The sequence below is a fragment of the Bubalus kerabau genome, chromosome 2 (assembly GCF_029407905.1).
Source record: "Bubalus kerabau isolate K-KA32 ecotype Philippines breed swamp buffalo chromosome 2, PCC_UOA_SB_1v2, whole genome shotgun sequence".
NCBI lineage: Eukaryota > Metazoa > Chordata > Mammalia > Artiodactyla > Bovidae > Bubalus > Bubalus kerabau.
Window position 1 is genome coordinate 48,530,179 of NC_073625.1, and position 22,883 is coordinate 48,553,061.

The following is a 22,883-nucleotide window of genomic DNA, read 5'->3' on the forward strand; positions in this document are numbered from 1 at the left end:
GGACTGCAAGGAGATCCAACCAGTCCATCTTAAAGGAAATCAGTCCTGAATATTCATTGGAAGAACTGATGCTGAAGCTGAAACTCCAGTCCTTTGGCCACCTGATGCGAATTACTGACTCATTTGAAAAGACCCTGATTCTGGGAAAAATTGAAGGCAGGAGGAGAAGGGGTCGACAGTGGATGAGATGGTTGTATGGCACCATGGACTTGATGGACGTGAGTTTGAGCAAGCTCCAGGAGTTGGTGATGGACAGGGAGGCCTGGTGTGCTGCGATTCATGGGGTCGCAAAGAGTCGGCCATGACTTAGGGATTAAAAAACAGCCTTGCTATGCGGACAAGTCACCGCAGACCACAGTTTGCTTGTCTCCGAAATGAGGGTCCTCACAGTGATCGGGCTGGTTAACCGCCTGCCTCCCCACGATCCCAGCAGGCTTCCTGCTCTCCTCCCCTCAGCGTGAATGGGTGCGTCTTCCTAGAGCTTAACTGCACCTCAGTCTGTAGCTGACATTGTGACTGAAATGTACCAGGCTCTGCAGGGTGCCTCATGGTCCTGGCTAAGCTGGGATGGAGCGTTTCCTCAGATGAGGGACTTTCAGCCCTGAAACCGGGGTGAGGAGGTTTGCCCTATCATGTGCTCTGCTCCAGTGTTTTGCAGACGTCAAGGGTATAATCGCTCCAATTTTGGGGGACAGTCCCAACTTCTCTCACCCTGAAATGGCCTTCCCCCAACTCATGGTGGTCACATTACAGAGACATATTACAGGGCTCCCAAGGGCCAGGGCAGGATTTTATTTTTGGCTATGTGGCTGGTGGGGTCTTAGTTCCCTGACCAGGAACTGAACCTGGGGCTTTGGCAGTGGCAGCAGGGAGTCCTTACCACTGAACCACTGGGGAATTCCCAGAAGTCGGCATCTCAAGACTAGTGAAGCTGGACCAGCACTAGATTATGGGCTGGAGTAACTTCTCCTTTCATAATGGAAACTGGAATTTTTTCTGAGGTCCACTTTGCAGCCAGGATGAAAGAGGGGACAGAGATGCAAGGCAACCTCCCACGGATTATGCTGATGGTAGTGGGTAGGGGGAGCTTGACAGGACCCTTCAGATTGGGCAAGGATCTGGGACTTAGATGCAGTGGGGGAAATTCTGAGGTGCCTCAACCTGGGAGATGCAAATTTATAAGTGATGCCAAGGAGACTCTGAGATAGAGTAACTGGGACTCTCTACTGTTTTGTTTTGATGTCCAGTGTTATTAGAGCCTTCTGATGCATGGGGGCTGGACTGAGGCTGATGGAAGAAAGAACACTGGGGGCCTTGATTCACCATAAGGGCCAGGGGTCTGAAGAGGTTAGGACTCAGGCGATCTGAATGGTGGTTCCAGAGCCTAAGGCATTTGGAAGGAGCATTCGTCTGGGTCAGCCTGTGAGGGACACGGCCGCTGTGCATTATGGGAAGTGGATGCTTGTGAATTGAAAGTGGGGACTAACACACCCTTTGTCACAGCCCCAAAGTGGCAACAACTTAAATATCCATCAGCTTATGAGTGGATAAACAAACTCTGGTCTATCCGTGTAAGGAAAACTTTTCAGCAATTAAAAAAAGAATTTTCCTAGTGGTCCAGTGGTTAAAACTCTACACCTTCAGTGCAGGGGACACACGTTTGATTCCTGGTCAGGGGAGATCCCAAGGGCTCATATATTACAGGATGTATGGGCCTTGACAACCTTGCGTTAAATGAAAGAGACTAGTCACAGGTCACGCGTATGATTCTCTTTGCATGAAATGTAGCAGCTAGGGAAATCCATGGACAGAGCAGAGAGGCCAGGGGATGGGAGGAAAGGGGATGAGAAGGGACATTGGTGGGGGGTTCAGAAGATCAACTTGGGGTCCACACATCCCCCCTGTGTGCTTCTGGGACCATGCCGTTTACCTCCTGTGGCGCCATCATCTCTGGGGTCTGTTTATGCTTCAAGACCAGCTCTTGGTTACTGTTGCTTCTTTATAGATTGCTGTTTTTATTTTTATCTTTTGTCTGTGCTGGGTCTTCGTGGCTGCACACAGCCTTTCCCCAGCTGCGCCAAGCAGGGCCTACTCTCCATGGCGGTGTGCAGGCTTCTCACTGTTGCAGACCGCAGGCTCTAGGCATGTGGACTTCCTTAAGCGTGGTGTGCAGATCCGTGGCTGTGGCTCGTGGGTGCTAGAGCCCATGTCCCTTGCACGGCAAGGCAGCATCTTCATCGCTGGGCTGCCAGGAAAGCCAAGACCAGCTTCATGAGGGAGTCTCTGATGCCTGGGGATGGTGAGGAGGGTGAGTTCAGGCGGGCCCAGCCAGAGTGAGGACAACGCGGCCCACGTGCTCTCAGCGCCCTTAGTCTCTTTCGCTCAAATGTGGGTTTCTGGGGCACAGAGCTGCTGGTGGCTTTGAGGTTTCCATTTCCTGTCTCTTGCCAAGCTTCTGCTTGCCATCCTGTTGTGTGAGTTAGAGCAAGTCATCACTTCGGGCGTGGGAGGCTAAGGGTTCTCAGTTCTGCCCACACCTTAGAGATCTCTGGGTCTGTTTCAACATTGGCCACACCCAGGCTTGTCCCCCAGGTCTGAGTCAATTGAGGTGCATGGTGGGGACCCACACCTTTGACTCTTCAGCCAGGAAAAGAACCCTTGTTCTGCAGAAAATATTGCACAATAGATCAAAGTGCATGCAGGCAAAAACAGAGGGGGGAAAATAAATATTATAGAGATGTCTCCAGCAGTTGATTAATACAAATTCGGTGTTATTTTCTGGGGTTTTGTGATATCCATAATTGATTCCTTTTTGAGATTTGTAACTTGTGATTTTATTTTCTCATTGTACACAAACATTCACTTTTGCATCTAATTTTGTTTTCTTTTCTTAAAGATGGACTCCCAGGATTCTATGAGCTTTATGCTCCCAAACATTTGGGATCTGCCTCTTGTCTGAGGGCTTCCCTGGTGTCTCAGCTGATAAAGAATCTGCCCGTAATGCAGGAGACCTGGGTTTGATCCCTGGGTTGGGAAGATCACCTGGAAAAGGAAAGGGCTACCCACCCCAGTATTCTGGCCTGGAGAATTCCATGAACTGTATAGTCCATGGGGGTGCAAAGAGTCTTTAACTTTCACTAACTTTCTTGTCTAAAGGTGGCCATTGGTGGTAAAAAATCTGCCTGCCAGTGCAAGAGAGGGAAGAGACACGGGTTCAATCCCTGAGGCTGGAAGATCCCCTGAAGAAGGAAGTGGCAACCCACTCCAGTATTCTTGCCTGGAAAATCTCATAGACAGAGGAGCCTGGCAGGCTACGGTCCATGGGGTCGCAAAGAGTCAGGCACAACTGAAGTGACTTAGCATGTATCTTGTCTAAAGGTTCACGTAGGTTCAAGTTTAACATTTGGGAAAGAATATTTCATACTTATAGTGAAAGTTAAAGTCGCTCAGTTGTGTCCGACTCTTTGCAACCCATGGATTATACAGTCCATGGAATTCTCCAGGCCAGAATACTGGAGTGGGTAGCCCTTTTCTTCTTCAAGGGATCTTCCCAACCCAGGGATCAAACCCAGGTCTTCTGCATTGCAAGCAGATTCTTTACCAGCTGAGCTACCAGGGAAGCCCTCATACTTATACATCACATCAGTTCTCCCAGGTTGTCTGTGTATTTCAATTCAAGTGAGCACTCAGTTCAGGCGGTGGCTTGACAGCTAGATCTGTCCACTGTAGAGGTCCATTCGCCCCACTGCAGTTACTAAGCAGTCAGTGGAGTGGTATGTTGTCTATGTGCAGATACTGCACCCCCTGACTTATCACTGCACGGTTTTAACAAACATTGATGAGCCTTTCCTGAATCAGTTATATCACTGGGAGTTGCAATAATGCTAATTATCTGATTCCTTCACTTATTCTGCTTTTGTTGGCTGGAATTCTTCTATGAAGAAAGCTTTCCTTCATTGATTTCACAGATAATTTTAATGTCAACCAACTATGATTTGGAAGCACCGATAAAATCTATTCATTTATAGATGAGAAAAACCGAGGTTTGTGGAGGTATAAAGATTTGCTGAAAATCACACAAGAACTAGCAATCAAAGGCTGTGTGTGTGTGTGTGTGTGTGTTTTGATACCAAAAGAAAAATCTTTCCCTTGAAAAATTTTGAAACACCAGAGTCGTGCATCCCAAGCTGTTGTTCTTTTAGAATTCCTGTCAACATTTCCCAGAACAGGGCCTGGCTTGCAAAATACAACCAGGTTTTCAGAAACATTAGAAGCCTTTTTGTTTCATCCAGGAGTGAAACTGGCTCCCCACTCTCTCATGGCCACTGCCCCAGCGTGGGTTCGTGCTTTCTAACTCACTTCAGCCGTGTCCTACTCTTTTTGACCCTATGGATCGCAGCCCTCCAGGCTCCTCTGTCCATGGGGATTCTCCAGGCAAGAATACTGGAGTAGGTTGCCATGCTGTCCTCCAGGGGATCTTCCTGACCCAAGGATTGAACCTGCGTCTCATGTCTCCTCATTGACGGGCGGGGTTTTTTTTGTTTGTTTTTTACCACTGGTGCCACCTGGGAAGCCTCGTCATGCTCTGGAGGTTCTGGCTAACAACGATAAAAACTAAAAAAGAAGTATAATTGCTAGAAATAAGAATACAAAATCACCATTATTTGCGTACAGTATAATACCTTTTCTAGAATACGATGGTCATTTATTATATTAGAAATTAAGACTGGGAAAGAAAACTTCAAAATATTTACTTATCAGGAGTTCCCTGGCTGTCCAGCAGTTAAGAATCTGCCTGCCAATGCGGGGGACACAGGTTCAATCCCTGGTCCGGGAAGGTCCCACCTGAGGCAGAGTACCTAAGCCTATGAGTTGCACCTACTGAAGCCCCTGGGCCTAGAGCCTGTGCTTCTCAACAGCAGGAGCCATCTCAGTGAGAAGTCGACATGACATGAGGAAGAGCAGCCCCTGCTCACCGCAACTAGAGGAAAACCCGCACTCAGCAACAAGGACCCAGCGCAGCCAAAAGTAAATACATCAACAAAAATTACTTATCAAGTCATTCAGAAGTAGAAAAAAGCCAGTTACATGTGAATGCAACAAATCCTTAAGAAAAATTATGATATTTTCCCAAACAAAAAGCATTTGCTAAGAACCATGCTACTCTTTCATAGCTCCACAGATCTCTTTAAGTTCTGGACAGTAGCTTCTGGGGCGTAGCTGGGTCCTATGGCTACTCTTTCATAGCTTCACAGATCTCTTTAAGCTCTGGACAGTAGCTTCTGGGGCGTAGCTGGGTCCTCTGGCAGCTCTGCACACGGTAGGTTGGCGGCCACGCGTAATGCAGTTGGTGGGAAATTCCACTTCACACTCATCAGAGAATGAAAGTGAAAGATGCAAATAACCTCTTGGTTATTATTTTGAAAATAGTTTTTTAAAATTAACTTATTTATTTTCATTGGAGGCTAATTACTTTACAATACTGTAGTGGTTTTGCCAGACATTGACATGAATCAGCCACGGGTGTACATGTGTTTCCCGTCCTGAACCCCCTCCCGCCTCCCTCCCATCCCGTCCCTCAGGGTCATCCCAGTGCACCAGCCCTGAGCGCCCTGTCTCATGCATCGAACCTGGACTGACGATCTATTTCACATATGGTAATATACATGTTTCAGTGCCATTCTCCCAAATCATCCCACCCTCCCCTTCTCTATTTTGAAAATAGTTTTGACTTTGCCGACCTCCTGAAAGGGTTTCTGAGGCTATACTTTGAGAGCCACTGTTCTGGAATACTCAGGAGACTCAGCTCAAAGTTTTACTAGCATCTGTTAGCTTGCCAGAGTGACTGGATAAATGATAATTGTTTGTTTGTTCAGTCGCCAAGTGGTGTTTGACTCTTTGCAACCCCATGGACTGCTGCATGCCAGGCTTCCCTGTCCCTCACCCGAGTTCATGTCCATTGAATCAGTGATCATGATAAATATATGCAGACAAGTTACTTTCCCATTTACCAGCATCTCTAGAATGTCCTAGGCTCCACACTGTGTGTGTGTGTGTTTGTGTCCACTGTATCACCTTTATAGAAAATCTGGAATCTCAGCAATCCATGGCTCATGATGCTGGCAGTTGAGGCTTTTCAGAGGTTCCTTTTTCCTAGTCTTTCCTTCTAGGGCTCCCAGATGGAATTAAAGGGCAGACAGGATGGTCCCCAGCCGTTTCCAGGAGATCCATGACTTCTTATGGTTAAATCTAAAAGATGCTTATTAGTCTCCTTATCCTAAAGCAGTGGACATTTTCACGGTCATTCAAATTGATAACGAAAAAGCTTCTTTCCTTTGTAAACAGAAAAAAAAGCTTTTTTAAATTATTATTTTTTGTGCCTGTCAGAATTTTGTTCATGGTACTAATTTTCAAGTATCCCCAAGACTTTATTCTAATTATGTTGAAATACTGCAGCGTCTAGTTTTGTCTCAGCCCTGGAATTCTGTTGTTCAGATGTTTTTCATGAAACAGAAATGCTTTTATATGACTAACAGTTCATTTATTATTCATTATTATTTTGAGCTGTAATTTACATACCATAAAACATTCATTACAGTTCAATAACTCTTCATAATTTTATAGAATTGGGCAACCATCACCACTGTCCAAAATATTTGCTTATTTTTGTTTGACTCTTTAAAATATCTTAAGTACAATTAGCATTAGAGAAAATATAGATGTCTACTTTAAAACAAAAAAACCCCTGAAATTTGAAAGTATTTTAAAGTAGTGTTTTTTCCTTCAGTGACTATGACTTAAACTAAGCCAACTGAACTCATTTTAATGTCAGTCAATTATTAAATACTTTATTAAGGACTTCCTTGGTGATTCAGTGGGTAAGAATCCACTTGCTAATGCAGGGGACACAGGTTTGATCCCTGGACTGGGAAGATTCCACATACCACGCACGGGGCAACTGAGAGAGAAAGTTACATGTGACAGTAAGAGAATCCACCGCAATGAGAAGCCCACGTACCACAACTAGAGAGAAGCCAACGAGAGAAAGCCCACGTGCAGTAATGAAGACGCACCACAGCCAAAAATAAATCTGGAAAAATTTATCAAGCATCACATCGTTACCGAGAGTTCTGTATGTGGTGAGTCTGGCTGCTCACGGCTCAAAGGCCCATAAAGAGGTCAGGCTGGTGGAAAGGAAGGTTTGCTTTATTTCAGACGCTGGCAACTGAGGCAGGGGGATGTCTGTCCAAAGGCCCACTGCCCCATCCTGACAAGCAGGAAGCGAGAGCTCTTATAGACAGAGGGGGCAGGGGGGTATGTGCAGAAACACACAGTCGTCTCTAGCAGTCATCTTTAAATCGGTCACCAGTGGTCTCACCAGCATCAGCTCGTTTCAGGTGCAGCTAATCTTCAGTTCCAGGGTGCACTTGTCCCCATTTCTTTACGATGCGATCAGTTCTCGGAATCGGGGCAGCTCCTCTCCTGGGTACCGTCTGGTCGTCATGTAGTTAGCTTCTCCACCGGTGTTTTGGTGTCTCTAAGACAGCTCCCAGGATGTGGCGCAGAATATTATCTACAGCCCTTGAGAGAGAACTAAAGGTCCTTGACTGCGCTTAATGACTACATTTTCATTTAGTCTCCTTTGACTGTTTTTCTTTGATTCTGCAGTTCTCATTTCTCTGACTAAACTTATCGTTGACTAAGGTTTTCCACAGACAAGAGGCAGGCAGAGGGCACGGCAGTGCCGGTGTGGGGGAGGGCAGGGACTGTAGCGGTCTTCTGCTCTGTTTCAACTTAATGGCTCATTTTGTGTGTCAGCCTGGCTTGGCTGAGCCACCCAGATATTTGGTCACTGTTCTAGATGTTTCTGTGAAAGTATTTTTTAGATGTGTCCCAGTCTTTTTTTTATCATGAAGACAGTAGTTGTATGAGATTAGGGCCTACCATATTGACTTTATTTTACCTCAATCACCTCTTCAAAGACCATGTCTCCAAAGACAGTCATTCTGAGCTACTGGGTGTTACCACTTCAATGTGAAAATTTACAGGGGATGAGAAGAAAGAAACACAGTTAAGCCCACGGAAGGCTAATCTACTTGACTAACTTCCTTTAAACTTTAAAAAATTATTTTTCCTCTTGAGACACTCAATTGAAAATAAGAATTTCAAAGTCAGTTTGGGTTGATATAGCACAACACCACAGACTGGTGGCTTATAGACAGAAATTTATTTCTCACGGTTTTAGAGGCTGGAAGTCTGAGATCAGGGTGTAGGCAGGGTTGATTTTTGGTGGAAGCCCTTTTCCGGGTAGCAGATTGGTGACTTCCTCTTTTGTCCTCACTCTGATGAGAGCAAAGAGGGGAAGTGAGTTCTCTGACGACCGTTATAGGGGCACCGATCCCACTCATGAGAGCTCCACCCTCGAGACCACATCTAATCTTAATAACCTCCCCAAAGCTCCATCTCCTAATAGCACTGTGGCAGGTAGGGTTTCAACAGATGAGTTTTCAGGAGACATAAACACTCCAGTCCACAACACCCAATTTTAATTTTCAATCCTCTGAGCTCATTAAGGGTTTAACTTAACATTCTTGTCAAAGTGATGATGTCTGGAGAATGACAGCAGCCATGGTGGTTTGTGTTTGCTCAAGTTTTCAAAAGTGTAGAGTAAATCGAAATCTGTAAAGAAGGTTGAGCTCTGCCTGATTTCCTCTCCTACAAGTCACTTCAGGTTAAGTCAATAAATAGGGCTTAACTCTTTCAGCTTTCCTTAACACTTGGTGAATAAATCATTTATCTGTTCATTCACCATTTAGATTCTTGAGCGTCTACTGTGTAGATGTGCTGGGTACTCTCTAATCTCTTTTGCAGTGATCAACATTAAAAGAAGAAAACAAAAAGCACAAAAGTTCTCCCCAACTAGAACTTACATTCTAGTGGGAGAGACAGAAAATATTCAAGAGATAAAAGATGCTTTTTTTTTTTTTCCTAAAGAGAGAAAATAAGTCATGGAAGGGACTTAGGAAATATGTGGTGTGTGTGTGTGTGTGTGTGTGTGTGTGCAGGGTCGGGGGGGTTGCAATTTAAGGAGAGGGAGCAGAACAGGCCACCCTGAAAAAATAACACTGAAGTCCAAACTTGAAATCAACATAGGAGTCACGGGGCCCAGCATGGTAGAAGAGCAGAACTAGGGAGAGCAGTTGTAAGTGCAAAGGCCCCGAGGCAGGGGCAGGCCTGCTGTGCCTGAGGAGCAGCAGGAGGCTGAGGTGGCTGGAGCGAGGGTCAAGGTGGAGGTGATGTCAGAATGCTGATGAAGTGCCCTGGAGGTCACTGAAGGCTTGGAGGTTTTACTGTAAGAAGGAAGCCACAGGAGGGCGTGGGGTCAATGAGCAGTGTGATTGGCTTACAATGCTGAATAGTTACCTAAAATGATGGAAGAGGGGCAAGGGCTAAGGAGGAAGGAAGATCAGCCAGGAAACAATGCAATCACTTTCCAGGAGATGATGGTGGCTAAGATGAGGTGGTAATTGAAGAGTGTGTGAAAGTAGTCAGATTCGAGATGTTTTAGTGGAATCTCCCAGCAGATAGAATGTAAGCCAGGAGTCAAAAGCAGCACAAATTCTTTGGCCTCGAAAATTGGGAGAAGGGAGTTGCTATTTATTGTGATGGAGAAGCCTGAGGGGGCGGGAAGTTTGATTTGGTTTCAAGTCAGCATCAGCATCTCTTATTTAATAACAGACAACTTTTGAAAAAAAGATACTGTATCTGAGGCACACAATTCTAGAATCTTCTAGATAATCTGCAACCATGAATTGTCCCAAGAACCACACACGCATCACTGCTTAGCTCAATAACTGCTTATCTTAGCTCATCCATGTGACATGGTGCGACTTGCCAAATTTTGGTTCATTGCTGTATGATGTATTTGTTGTGCTGTAATTAATGGTCACTCATGCTTAGCAAGCACTTCTTGGGCTTCAGGCAGAGGTTTACCCAAGCTTATCTAGTCGGTTTTTGGCAGAGCTGGGACCTGTTTGCTGGACCTTGAAGCGCCTGCCCCTCTGACACAGATTGGTGTCAATCTGTGTAATTGCAAAACTGAATATCGTGCCCCATCAGAAAGAAGGGCTTGAAAACATCCTGAATTATCCATCCTCATGCTCGAGAACAGTGAATTCAGTAGGTTATTTGTTCTTGCGGCAGTTGAGTTTTTGCTCAAGTCCCACCCTTGAAAAATATGAGCTTCCCTGCATTAGAGGAAGTGTAACTAGATAACTGCAAGCTTAGTCAAGGGGAAATTTTTGAAATAAAAGACAGTACACATTTGAGGAAGTGGGTTAACATGCCAAAAAGAAGTCAAGAGGCCTGGGCAAGAGGCCAACAAAGAATCAGAGAAATCCACACTTCTCCATGATAATTGTTGAAGACTGAATGGACAATGCAGAAGCAGTAAACATCCTGAACTTGTAAGCAGTCGGAGCTGATGATCCTTGAACGCGGTAATGAAGAGACCGGCATGGTGTGTAATACAGTACACGATCAAGGTTTGTAGGGTGAATGAATGCTCTCGGCCTTCTTCTTCTTTTTTTTTTCCAACTTCCTTTCCCTGAAATGACAGACAGCAACGGAACTAGGAAGACCCAGGCTTCAGTTGACTTATTTACTGTTGATGGTTATCATCATCAAATGTGAACTACAGGAAGCAGATACCAGCTGGTACAGGCCCAAGTACGGAAGAAAGCTTTTGGGTACAACCTCAGTATAGTTTCTGAGGAAAACATATACACAAGACAAATGTTTCATTTTGCCAAATCTTTTCAAAAAAAAAAATCTACATGCATCTATTATTTTCCCTATGGTTATGATTTTAATAAAATCAAATGAACAGTTCTCATTCTGGGTAAATATGTATTCAAATCCCATAAGTCAGTGGTCATTTCAGATGAATTCTCCCAGTTCCTAGGGCTGCAGGTTTGTTAACCACACCATGTAGGCACAGCAAGGTGCTCTGCTCAACACACCATAAGGCAGGAAAATCAGAGTGTTTGCTGGACTGAATGCTTGTCGGGAGGCTCTGCGGAAAAAACCCTCCTTGAAGGTTGTTCTTGTTGGCCGAATTCCATCCCTTGAGGTATAGGACTGAGGACTTGCACCTTATTTCCATGCTGAATGTCAGCCAGTGACTCCAGGCCACCTGAATTCCCAGCCATGAGGCTCCCACCCTTTAGCAGCAGTGTGTCAAATCTCAATGCTTCAAATTTCTGACTTCCTCTTCTGTGATGAACCAGAGAAAAGGCTCAGCTTTTAAAGGGTTCCTAAGTCACGCCCATCAGGATAATCTCCCTCTCCCAAAGTCAGCTGTGTTCTATACTCTAACTTGTTAATCACGAGCGTAAAACCCATTATACTCACAGCCCTGGGGATCATGCAGGATGTTTATACCAGGTGTGGGGATCTTGGGCACCCTCTTTGAATTCCGTCAAAGTTGTTTCCTCTTGTAGAATCAGCTCCCCGAGATGAAGGTTAGCTAGCTTGTTGCTGTTGTTCAGTTGATCAGTCGTGTCTGATTCTTTGTGACCCCATGGACTGCAGCACACCAGGCTTCCCTGTCCCTCCCTATCTCCAGGAGTTTGCTCAAACTCATGTTCGTTGAGAATCAGTGATGCTATCTAACCATCTCATTCGCTGCTGCCCTCTTCTCCTTTGCCTTCAGTCTTTCCCAGAATCAAGGTCTTTTCCAATGAGTCAGCTCTTCGCATCAGATGGTATTGGGTAAGCTTCAGCTTCAGTCCTTCCAGTGAATATTCAGGGTTGATTTCCTTTAGGATTGACTGGTTTGATTTCCTTGCTGTCTGAGGGACTCTCAAGAACTTCTCCAGTACCACAAATTAAAAGCATCAATTCTTCGGCTCTCAGCCTTCTTTATGGTTCAATTCACAACTGTACATGACTACAGGAAAAACCACAGCTTTGACTATACGGACCTTTGTTGGCAAAGTGATGTCTTTGCTTTTTAATATGCTGTCTAGGAGCTTTCCTTCCAAGGAGCAAGCATGTTTTAATTTCATGGCTGTAATCACCATCCACAGAGATTTTGGAGCCCAAGAAAACAAAATCTGTCACTACTTCTACCTTTTCCCCTTCTATTTGCCAAGAAGTAATGGGACTGGTAATTAACTTATATGCAGAGTACATCATGAGAAACGCACAAGCTGGAATCAAGATTGGTGGGAGAAATATCAATAACCTCAGATATTCAGATGATACCATCCTTATGGTAGAAAATGAAGAAGAACTAAAGAGCCTTTTGATGAAAGTGAAAGAGGAGAGTGAAGAAGTTGGCTTAAAAAGCTCAACATTCAGAAAACTGAGATCATGGCATCCAGTCCCATCACTTCATGGCAAATAGATGGGGAAACAGTGGAAATAGTGGCTGACTTTATTTTGGGGGGCTCCAAAATCACTGCAGATGGTGACTGCAGCCATGAAATTAAAAGACGCTTATTCCTTGGAAGGAAAGTTATGACCAACCTAGATAGCATATTGAAAAGCAGAGACATTACTTTGCCAACAAAGTTCCGTCTAGTCAAGGCTATGGTTTTTCCAGTGGTCATGTGTGGATGTGAGAGTTGGACTATAAAGAAAGCTGAGCACTGAAGAATTGATGCTTTTGAACTGTGGTGTTGGAGAAGACTCTTGAGAGTCCCTTGGACTGCAAGGAGATCCAACCAGTCCATCCTAAAGGAAATCAGTCCTGAATATTCATTGGAAGGACTGGTGCTAAAGCTGAAACTTCCAACATTTTGGCCACCTGATGTGAAGAGCTGACTCATTGGAAAAGACCCTGATGCTGGGAAAGATTAAAGCCTGGAGAAGTAGGGGACAACAGAGGATGAGATGGTTGGATGGTATCACTGACTCAATGGACAGGAGTTTGAGTAAACTCCGGGAGTTGGTGATAGACAGGGAGGCCTGGTGTGCTGCAGTCCATGGGGTCGCAGAGAGTCGGACACGACTGAGTGACTGAACTGAACTGACTGAATAGGACTGGATGCGATGATCTTTGTTTTTTGAATGTTGAGTTTTAAGCCAGCTTTTTCACTCTCCTCTTTCACCTTCACCAAGAGGCTCTTTAGTTCTTCATTTTCTGCCATAAGGGTGGTATCATTTGCATATCTGAAATTGTTGATATTTCTCCTGGCAATCTTGATTCCAGATTATGATTCATCCAGCCCAGCATTTTGCATGATGTACTCTGTGGAGGACAGGAAAGCCTGGTGTGCTGCAGTCCATGGGGTCGCAAAGAGTTGGACCTGAGTTAATGACTGAAGACCAACAACAACACTGTATATACATTAAATACACAAGGAGACGATATAAAACCTTGTCATACTCCTTTCCCAATTTGAAACCAGTCTGTTGTTCCATATAAGATTCTAACTGTTGCTTCTTGACCTGCGTACAGGTTTCTTAGGAGACAGGTCAGGTGGTCTGGTATTCCCATCTCTTGAAGAATTTTCCACAATTTTTTCTGATTCACACAGTCAACGGCTGTCCCATAGTCCATGAAGCAGAAGTAGATGCTTTTCTGGAATTCTCTTGCTTTTTCAATGATACAATGAATGTTGGTAATTTGATCTCTGGTTCCTCTGCCTTTTCTAAACATAACATGTACATCTGGAAGTTCTCAGTTCACATACTGTTGAAGACTAACTTGAAGGATTTTGAGCATAACCTTACTAGCATGTGAAATGAGTGCAATTGTCTGGTAGTCTGAACATTCTTTGACGCTGCCCTTTTTTGGGATTGGAATGAAAACTTATATTTTCCAGTCCTGTGGCCACTGCTGAGTTTTCCAAATTTGCTGGCGTATTGAGTGCAGCACTTTAACCCCATCATCTTTCAAAATTTGAAATAGCTCAGATGAATTCCATCACCTCCAGTAGCTTTGTTTGTAGTGATGCTTCCTAAGGCTCACTTGACTTCACACTCCAGGATGTTTAGCTTAGGTGAGTGACCACACCATCGTGGTTATCCAGTCATTAAGACCTTTTTTGTACAGTTCTTCTGTATATTCTTGCCACCTCTTTTTAATTTCTTCTGCTTCTATTAGGTCCACACCATTTCTCTCCTTTATTTTGCCCATCTTTGCATGAAATTTTCCCTTGATATTTCCAATTTTCTAGAAGAGAAAAATTTTCCCATTCTATTGCTTTTTTGCATTGTTCATTGAAGAAGGCCTTCTTATCTCTTCTTGCTATTCTCTGAAAGTCTGCATTCAGTTGGGTATATCTTTCCCTTTCTCCCTTGCTTTTTGATTTTGTTCTTTTCTCAGCTATTTGTAAGGCTTCCTCAGACAACTGCTTTGCCTTCTTGCATTTCTTTTCCTTGGAGATGATTTTGATCACCACCTCCTGAATAATGTTATGAACCTCCATCCATAGTTCTTCAGGCACTCTGTCTATCAGATCTAATCCCTTGAATCTATTCATCACTTCCATGGTATAATCAAAAGGGATTTGATTTAGACTATACCTGAATGGTCTAGTGGTTTCTCCTACTTTCCTCAATTTAAGTCTAAATTTTGCAATAAGGAGCTGATGATCTGAGCCACAGTCAGCTCCTGGTCTTATTTTTGCTGACTGTATAGTTTCTCTGTCTTCAGCTGCAAAGAATATAATCAGTCTGATTTTGGTATTGACCATCTGGTGATGTCCATGTGTAGAGTTGTCTCTTGTGTTGTTGGAAGAGGGTGTTTGCTATGGCCAATGTGTTCTCTTGATAATACTCTGTTAGCCTTTGCCCTGTTTCATTTTATACTCCAAGGTCAAACTTGCCTGTTACTCCAGGTATCTCTTGACTTCCTACTTTTGCATCCCAGTCCCCTATGGTGAAAATGACATCTTCTTTTGGTGTTAGTTCCAAAAGGTCTTGTAGGTCATCATAGAATCATTCAACTTCAGCTTCTTCGGCATTAGTGGTTGGGGCATAGACTTGGATCACTGTGATATTGAATGGTTTACCTCGGAAATGAACCGAGCTCATTCTGTCATTTTTGAGATTGCACCCAAGTACTGCATTTTTTGTTGACTATGAGGGCTACTCCATTTCTTCTAAGAGATTTTTGCCCACAGTAGTAGATGCAATGGTCTTCTTAATTAAATTCACCCATACCAGGCCATTTTAGCTTGCTGATTTTTGAAATGTTGATGTTCACTCTTGCCATTTCCTGCTTGACCATGTCCAATTTATCTTGATTCATGGACCTAACATTCCTGGTTCCTGTGCAATATTGTTCTTTACAGCATCAGACTTCACTTCCATCACCAGGCACATCCACAGTCAGTTGTCATTTCCGCTTCATTCTTTCTGGAGTTGTTAGTAATCGCCCTCTGCTCTTCCCCAGCAGCATATTGTACACCTTCTGACCCTGGGGCTTGTCTTCTGGTGTCATATCTTTTTGCTTTTTCCTACTGTTCATGGGGTTCTTGCAGGAAGGATAGTGGAGTGGTACACCACATGCCTTCATCAGTAAACATTTCAGTCTTATTTCATCTACAAACATTTTCAGCATGTCTTTGAAATACTAGAAACCATGATCTCATGATCTCATCCAAAATACATTAATAATTCATATTATAAGAATGCAGTTAGTGCTAATTTTTAAAAACCACGATTATCTTTATTATTTTAAAAAATGTTTTAAAAAACCTGCTCTCGGAGCTGGTGCACGTGGCGGAGAGGAACTTGTCCCACCTCGAGGCCGTCCAAGGGGTCGTGGGCCACGCCCACTTCTCCCCCATCAAGGCCAATTCTCCCCCTGTGATTGTCAACACAGATACCCTAGAAGCCCCGGGATATGTGAACGGGACAGAGGGGGAAATGGAATATGAGGAGATCACATTGGAAAGGGGTAACTCAGGTCTGGGCTTCAGCATCGCAGGTGGCACTGATAACCCCCACATCGGCGATGACCCTTCCATCTTCATCACCAAGATCATCCCTGGTGGGGCTGCAGCCCAGGACGGCCATCTCAGGGTCAACGAAAGCATCTTGTTTGTCAATGAAGTGGACGTGCGGGAGGTGATCCACTCAGCGGTGGTGGAGGCCCTCAAAGAGGCAGGCTCTATTGTCCGCCTCTATGTCATGCGCCGGAAGCCCCTGACTGAGAAGCTCATGGAGATCAAGCTCATCAAGGGGCCTAAAGGTCTTGGCTTCAGCATCGCTGGAGGTGTCGGGAACCAACATATCCCTGGAGATAACAGCATCTATGTGACCAAGATTATCGAAGGGGGTGCTGCCCACAAGGACGGGAGGTTACAGATCGGAGACAAGATCCTAGCGGTCAACAGCGTGGGGCTGGAGGACGTCATGCATGAGGATGCCGTGGCAGCCCTGAAGAACACGTACGATGTGGTCTACCTAAAGGTGGCCAAGCCCAGCAATGCTTACCTGAGTGACAGCTATGCTCCCCCAGACATCACGACCTGTGAGAGCCCTCCAAACCCTGGAGCTCCCCATGCCCCCACCAGTCACCCCATGACATCCCCATTGACCCTGCCTCTTCAGATCCTTCCCCTGAACTGGCCACAACCTCTATCACTTCCTTTAGTTGGAGAATAGATGGAAAATTGGTCACCGTCAAAGAACTAGAAAAGATTGTCAATAGTCCCTCCCCCAGAAGGCACTAGATGGTTTTATGGCTAATTTTATCAGATCCTCATGGACTAGGTAATTCTTATGCTTTTTCTGAGCATAGGGAAAGATAAAATGTTTGATATTTCATTTTATAAGGGCATCTGAAAATGGTCACAAGGATAATGTAAGAAAGTAGGGAGCTCCCTGGTGACCTAGTGGTTAGGATTCAGGGCTTTCATTGCTGTGGCCTGAATTCAGTCCCTGGTCAGGGAACTAAGATCCTGCAACCCCATGGTTCAGCCAAAAAAAAAAGAGGAAAGTATAGGTTAATTTTGCTTCTGAACAGAGATGTAAAAGTTTCTAATAACATAGTTGCAAAACAAACACAGTGGCATATTAAGGGAGTAACACTGTCACAAAGTCAGGTTCATTTCAGGGAATTAAAGGTGTTTCCATATTATGAAACCTCTAAGTATGAGTCATTGTATTTAAAAAGTTAAGGGAGGGAAGGACTTCTTTGGCAGTCCAGCAGTTAAGACTCCCTGCTTCCACTCCAGGGGTCACCAGTTCGATCCCTGATCCCTGGTCTTTGGGGAGCTAAGATCCCACCTGCCACGTGGCTTGAAAAAAAAGGTAGAAAAAACAGTAAGTTCGTTTCACACAGATGTGGGAAAGGCATTTGATGAAATTCAACGTCGTATTCTGAAAGGGAAACTTAGTATACTAGGAACAGAGGAGTTTTCTTTAACATGATTGAAAAGTGTTATCAGAAATCAACAGTGAACACATTGTAATGATAAAATCCTATCTGTGTGTCCATTAAGTTAGGAACTAGGCAAGGAAGCCTCTTCCTGCTACTGTTAGTCCACATTGCTTTAGAGCAGGGTTTCTCAACGTTGGGGCTATTGACATTTTTGTACTTGACAATTCTTTGTTGTGGGGGGCGTTGTTCTGTGCACTATAGTATGTTTAACAGCAGCCCTGGCCTCTACCAGATGTCAGTGGTACCCTTCCCCTCCAGTCAGAACAACCAAAAATGTCTTTCAGTTCAGTTCAGTTCAGTTGCTCAGTCGTGTCTGACTCTTTGCAACCCCATGAATGGCAGCACTCCAGGCCTCCCTGTCCATCACCAACTCCCGGAGTTCACTCAGACTCACGTCCATTGAGTCGGTGATGCCATCCAGCCATCTCATCCTCTGTCGTCCCCTTTTCCAAATGTCCCCTGGGGGTGAGGGGGGCTGCAAAATTATCCTGCTGCGAATCACTGCTGTAAAGATTTCAGGCAGGGCAGCAAGAGAAAAAAGAATAAATGTTACATTTCAGTGGGGAAAAAAATAAAAAAAATAAAAAAGCTGCTCTCTAGCTGTGGTGTGGGGGCTCCTCACTGTAGTGGCCTCTCTTGTTGCAGAGTCCTGGCTCTAGGGCCAGCAGGCTTCGGTAGTTCCAGCATGCAGGCTCAGTCATCGTGGCTCACAGGCTTAGTTGTGGCATGTGGGGTCTTCCCAGACCAGGGATTGAACCGGTGTCCCTTGCATTGCATGGCGGATTCTTAACCACCAGAATCCCAGGGAAGCCCCCAGTTTTTAAATTGTCTCCTAAATGTCATGACTCCTTCCTCCTCTCCTGCTATTTCTCTCAAGTTTGCTTGTTTAAATCAAAATTGAGACTAGATGAACTCTCTCTTTTCTCATGAACTTGATTTTTAATGAAACTAGACCATTTGTCTCGGAGACTTGCTCAGAGTCTGGAGTTTGCTAATTGCATCGGTATGTAGGATTGTTCTTTGTCCCCTGTACTTCCTGTAAGTTGGTAATTGGCCCCAAGGCTTGATCAGATCAGGATTTCTTTTTTGGGGTAGACTACTCTGTCAGGAGGCGCACCCTATGTAAATATATTTTCTTTATCCATCCACTCATCATTGGACATTTGGGTTGCTTCCATGTCTTAGCTGTTGTAAATAATGCTGTGATGAACATGGATGTGCTATTCTCGCTCCCAGATCATGCTTTCAGTTCTTTTGGATATAGAAACAGAAGTGGGATTATTGGATCATATGGTAGTTCTAGTTTTAATTTTTTGAGGAACATCTGTATGGTTTCCATAGCAACTGCACCATTCACATTCCCAAAAATAGTGCACAGAGTTCCAGTTTCTCCACATTCTCACCGATGTTTTTCTGTTTTGTTTTGATGATGGTCATCCTAATGGCTGTGAGGTGATATCACATTGTGGTTCTGACTTGCATTTCCCTGAGGGCTGGTGACGCTGTGCATCTTTCATGTGCTTACGGTCATTCGTACATCTTTGTTTGAGAAGTATCTCATCCTTTGTCCATTTCTAAATATTTTGTTGTTGTTGTTTTTGAGTTGTAGGAGTTCCTTACATGTTCTGGACACTCACCCCTTAACGGATACGTGATTTGCAAATATTTTCTTTCCATGGGCTGCCTTCTACTCCGTTGATTTTCTCCTTTGATATGCAGCCATTTTTGAGTTTTATCTCACCTGTGTTGTCTATTTTTCTTTTGGTTGCTTGTGCTTTTGGTGTCATATCCAAAAAATAACACTGACAAATTCAGTGTCATAAAGCGCTTCTCTTATGTTTTCTTCTTGGAGTTTTACAGTTAGGTCTTACGATTAGGCCTTTTATATATTTTGAGTTAATAGATGGTATAAGGTAAGTGTCCAAATTCATTTCTTTGCTTGTGGATATAAAGTTTTCCCAATATCATTTTTTTTTTTCCAAAAGGCTGTCCTTTCCCCATTGTGTGGTCTTGGTACCCTTCTCAAAGTTTATTGGAGGACCAGTTTAGTTCAGTTCAGTTGCTCAGTTATGTCTGACTGTTTGCAACCCCATGGACTGCAGCATGCCAGGCTTCCCTGTCCATCACCAACTCCTGGAGTTTACCCAGACTCATGTCCCCTGAGTCGGTGATACCATTCAACCATTTCATCCTTGTTGTCCCCTTCTCCTCCTGCCTTCAATCTTTCCCAGCATCAGGGTCTTTTCCAATAAGTCGGTTCTTTGAATCAGGTGGCCAAAGTATTGGAGGATATGTACCATCAAAATTTTTAGTGAGCTCAGTTGACAAAGAAGGAAGGAGTGATACCAGACTCTGTCTGCACGTTGTACTCTACGCTCAAACTCACACTGGTACCACTGTGGCCTGGCCTCTCCCTGGGGGTGGGGATAGGGCAGGAGAAGCTACAGTGTTGGTTATCTGTCTTGGGTAGCAGCTCTGACGGTTCTGTACCACTCCATCCTCAGTAGCTTGTTCAAAAGGTGAAAGAGATGAGTCAGAGGCAACTCAGCCAGGAGGGGTGCAGGAGGGGCCAAGGCGTCTCCTTTCAAGTCCAACTCAGCTCTGAAGCAGGGTCTACTTCTTCCCATCCTCCCCAAGGGTATTTCTACAGATGTGGGGCTTCCTTCTCAATGATTCATTTACTGCAAAGTCCTAGTTATTAAAAGACAAAGGTGGTTGTAGTAGAGGAGGTTGTGGCTATGGATCTCTACCCATTTGCTTTATCTTGTTTAGCAGAACCAATAACCAAACCATTTCTGGGTCAGGTCACGGTGACCAACACAAGATGCTTACTTTTTCTTTCCTTCCCTCATTGTTTAAGAGGAGATATTTACAAATAGAAGAACTTCAAGAAGCTCCCTGCGTAACCACACTTTGACTGACTATCTTCTGAGGGTAACAACACCTAAGGATTCCCATGGAGCCCTTTGGAAAGGATTGTGCATGTTCAGTTGCTAAGTCATGTCCCACTCTTTGTGACTTCATGGACTCTAGCCCACCAGTTTCCTCTGTCCATGGGGTTTCCCAGGCAAGAATATTGGAGTGGATTGCATTTCTTTCTGCAGGGATCTTCCTGACCCAGGGTTCGAACCCAAGTCTCCTGCATTAGCAGGCAGATTCTTTACCACTGAGCTACCTCTAAGGGGTAGAAAGGATTGAGGCATACCATTTAAGAAAAGTTTTAAGCCAGTGTTTTTCAGCAGGTAGGGTATACTAACTCTCTTCCAGAAATTTAAGAATTTGTTTGCACTTTGGTGGTAATCTTTAAAAAAACTAATACAAGCATATTCTGAAATCATCAGAATGAACATCAGAATGTGTTTGTGTTTAGGGTCTCCTTAAGATGTACTGGGCTTCCCTGGGGGCTCAGATGGTAAAGAATCTGGCTGCAATGCAGGAGACCAGGGCTCCATCCTGGTCTGGGACAATCCCCTGGAGATGGGAATGGCTACCCACTCCAGTATCCCTACCTAGAGAATTCCATGGGTGGAGGAACCTGGCAGGCTACAGTCCATTAGATATACCAGCACTATTCTGATAATTTCCAGATAATGGGACCTAAAGAGAGACAGGCTTAATATATTCTATTCCAGCCAAATGTGAAAATGAAAGTTGCTCAGTCGTGTCCGTGTCTCTTTGAGACCTCCTGATCTATATAGTCCATGGAATTCTCCAGGCCAGAATACTGGAGTGGGGAGCCTTTCCCTTCTCCAGGGGATCTTCCTAACTCAGGGATTGAATCCAGATCTCCTGCATTGCAGATGGAGTCTTTATCAGCTGAGCTACCAGGGAATCCCCAGCCAAGTGTAGTCAAATTGTATTAACCATGTATTGCATAAACAGAGAGTCATCACAGTTTGATCATAAAAAAGTAAGTGCTAAATTGGTTAGTTACAACTAACAATACAGGGGAGACAAACCATGCTGAACTCAGAAGAACCTTCATCCTGACCAGATTCATTCTGTCAGTGGCAACTGAATTTCATCAAAGTAACATTATTCTAAATATTGAATTAATGCTTTTGCTTCAATATTATCATCTTGTAGTTTTGATTGTGCCTGCGCTAAGTTGCTTCAGTCATGTCTGACTCTGTGTGACCCCATGGACTGTAGCCCTCCAGGCTCCTCTGTCCATGTGATTTTTCAGGCAAGAATACAGGAGTGGGTTACTATTTCCTCCTCCAGAGGATCTTGACAACCCAGGGATCGAACGTACATCTCTTATGTCTACTGCATTAGCTGGCAGATTCTTTACCACTGTGCCACCTGGGAAGCCCTCTAGAGTTTTGATTAGAAGTCATTTATAAATTTGATTTAGTTTTGTGGTTGTATGAGAGCTACAAATTGAAGATTATATTTGGTTTTATTTATTTTTTATTTTATGCATTAGTTTTTTTACCTTTTGACTGCATGGCATGAGGGATCTTAGTTCTCCAACCAGTACCCCTTGGAGGGGAAGGGCAGAGTCTTAATCATTGGACCTGCCAGGGAAGACCCTACATTTGGTTTTAAATTCACACATATTTAAGGAACGTTATAATTTCAAAATTGTCAATTTTGGGAGATGCCGAAGAATCCAATTATCATCCAGCTTTCCACAAAGAAAAGCTCAAATCAACGTGGTTTCACTGCTGTATTTTACAAAACATTTTTAAAAATTGACATAATTCTTCATAAGCTCTTCCAAAAAATAGAAGAGAGGGAAATCTTTCGTAGCTCATTCCATGAGACCAAAACCTGATTCCAAAACTGGACAATGGCATCAGAAGAAAGCTACAAATCAATATCCTTTATGAGTACAAATGCAAAAATCCTCAACAGAATACTAGCAACTGAATTCAGCAATATGTAGAAAGATCATTATACACCATGATCAAGTGAGAGTTACTCCAGAACTGCAGGTCGGTTTAACATACTAAAACCAACCAATGTGATGTGCCATCTTAATAGTATAAGGGGGAGAAATGATCTCAGTAGACACAGAAAAAGCCTGTGACAAAAGTCTAACACTTGTTCAAGATAAAAACAGAAAAGAAACGAGGAATAGAAGGGAACTTCCTCAATCTAATAAAGGACATCTACAACCCACACCCCAGCTAACATCTTAGTTAATGGTGCAAGACCGAAAGCTTTCTCACCAAGCTCATGAACAGCACACTCTTTCGTTTCTATTCAACATTGTATTAGAGGTTCTAGTTGAGGCAATGAGGCAAGAAAAACAAATAAAAGGCATCTGGATTAGAAAGGAAGAAGTAAAACTGTCTCTATTTACAGATGACATAATCTTGTATATAGATTCCTTCTAAGGAATTCACCATGAAAACAAAACACCTGTATGAGATAATAAACAAATTCAGTGATATTGCAGGATACAGGGCATTCCCAGGTCACGCAGTGGTAAAGAACTCGCTTGCCAATGCAGCAGATGCAAGAGACATGGGTT

At 43.9% G+C, this 22,883-nt stretch overlaps 1 protein-coding gene across 1 annotated transcript; it reads left to right on the forward strand.

The window, feature by feature from the left end:
- The first annotated feature begins 1,919 nt into the window (after positions 1 to 1,919).
- LOC129644413 (disks large homolog 4-like) lies at positions 1,920 to 16,738 on the forward strand. The gene is made up of 2 exons (XM_055570060.1): positions 1,920 to 1,955; positions 15,724 to 16,738. Exons 1-2 carry the CDS (start codon positions 1,920 to 1,922, stop codon positions 16,621 to 16,623), a joined length of 936 nt encoding a protein of 311 aa, XP_055426035.1. The 3' UTR covers positions 16,624 to 16,738.
- Positions 16,739 to 22,883: the final 6,145 nt, after the last annotated feature.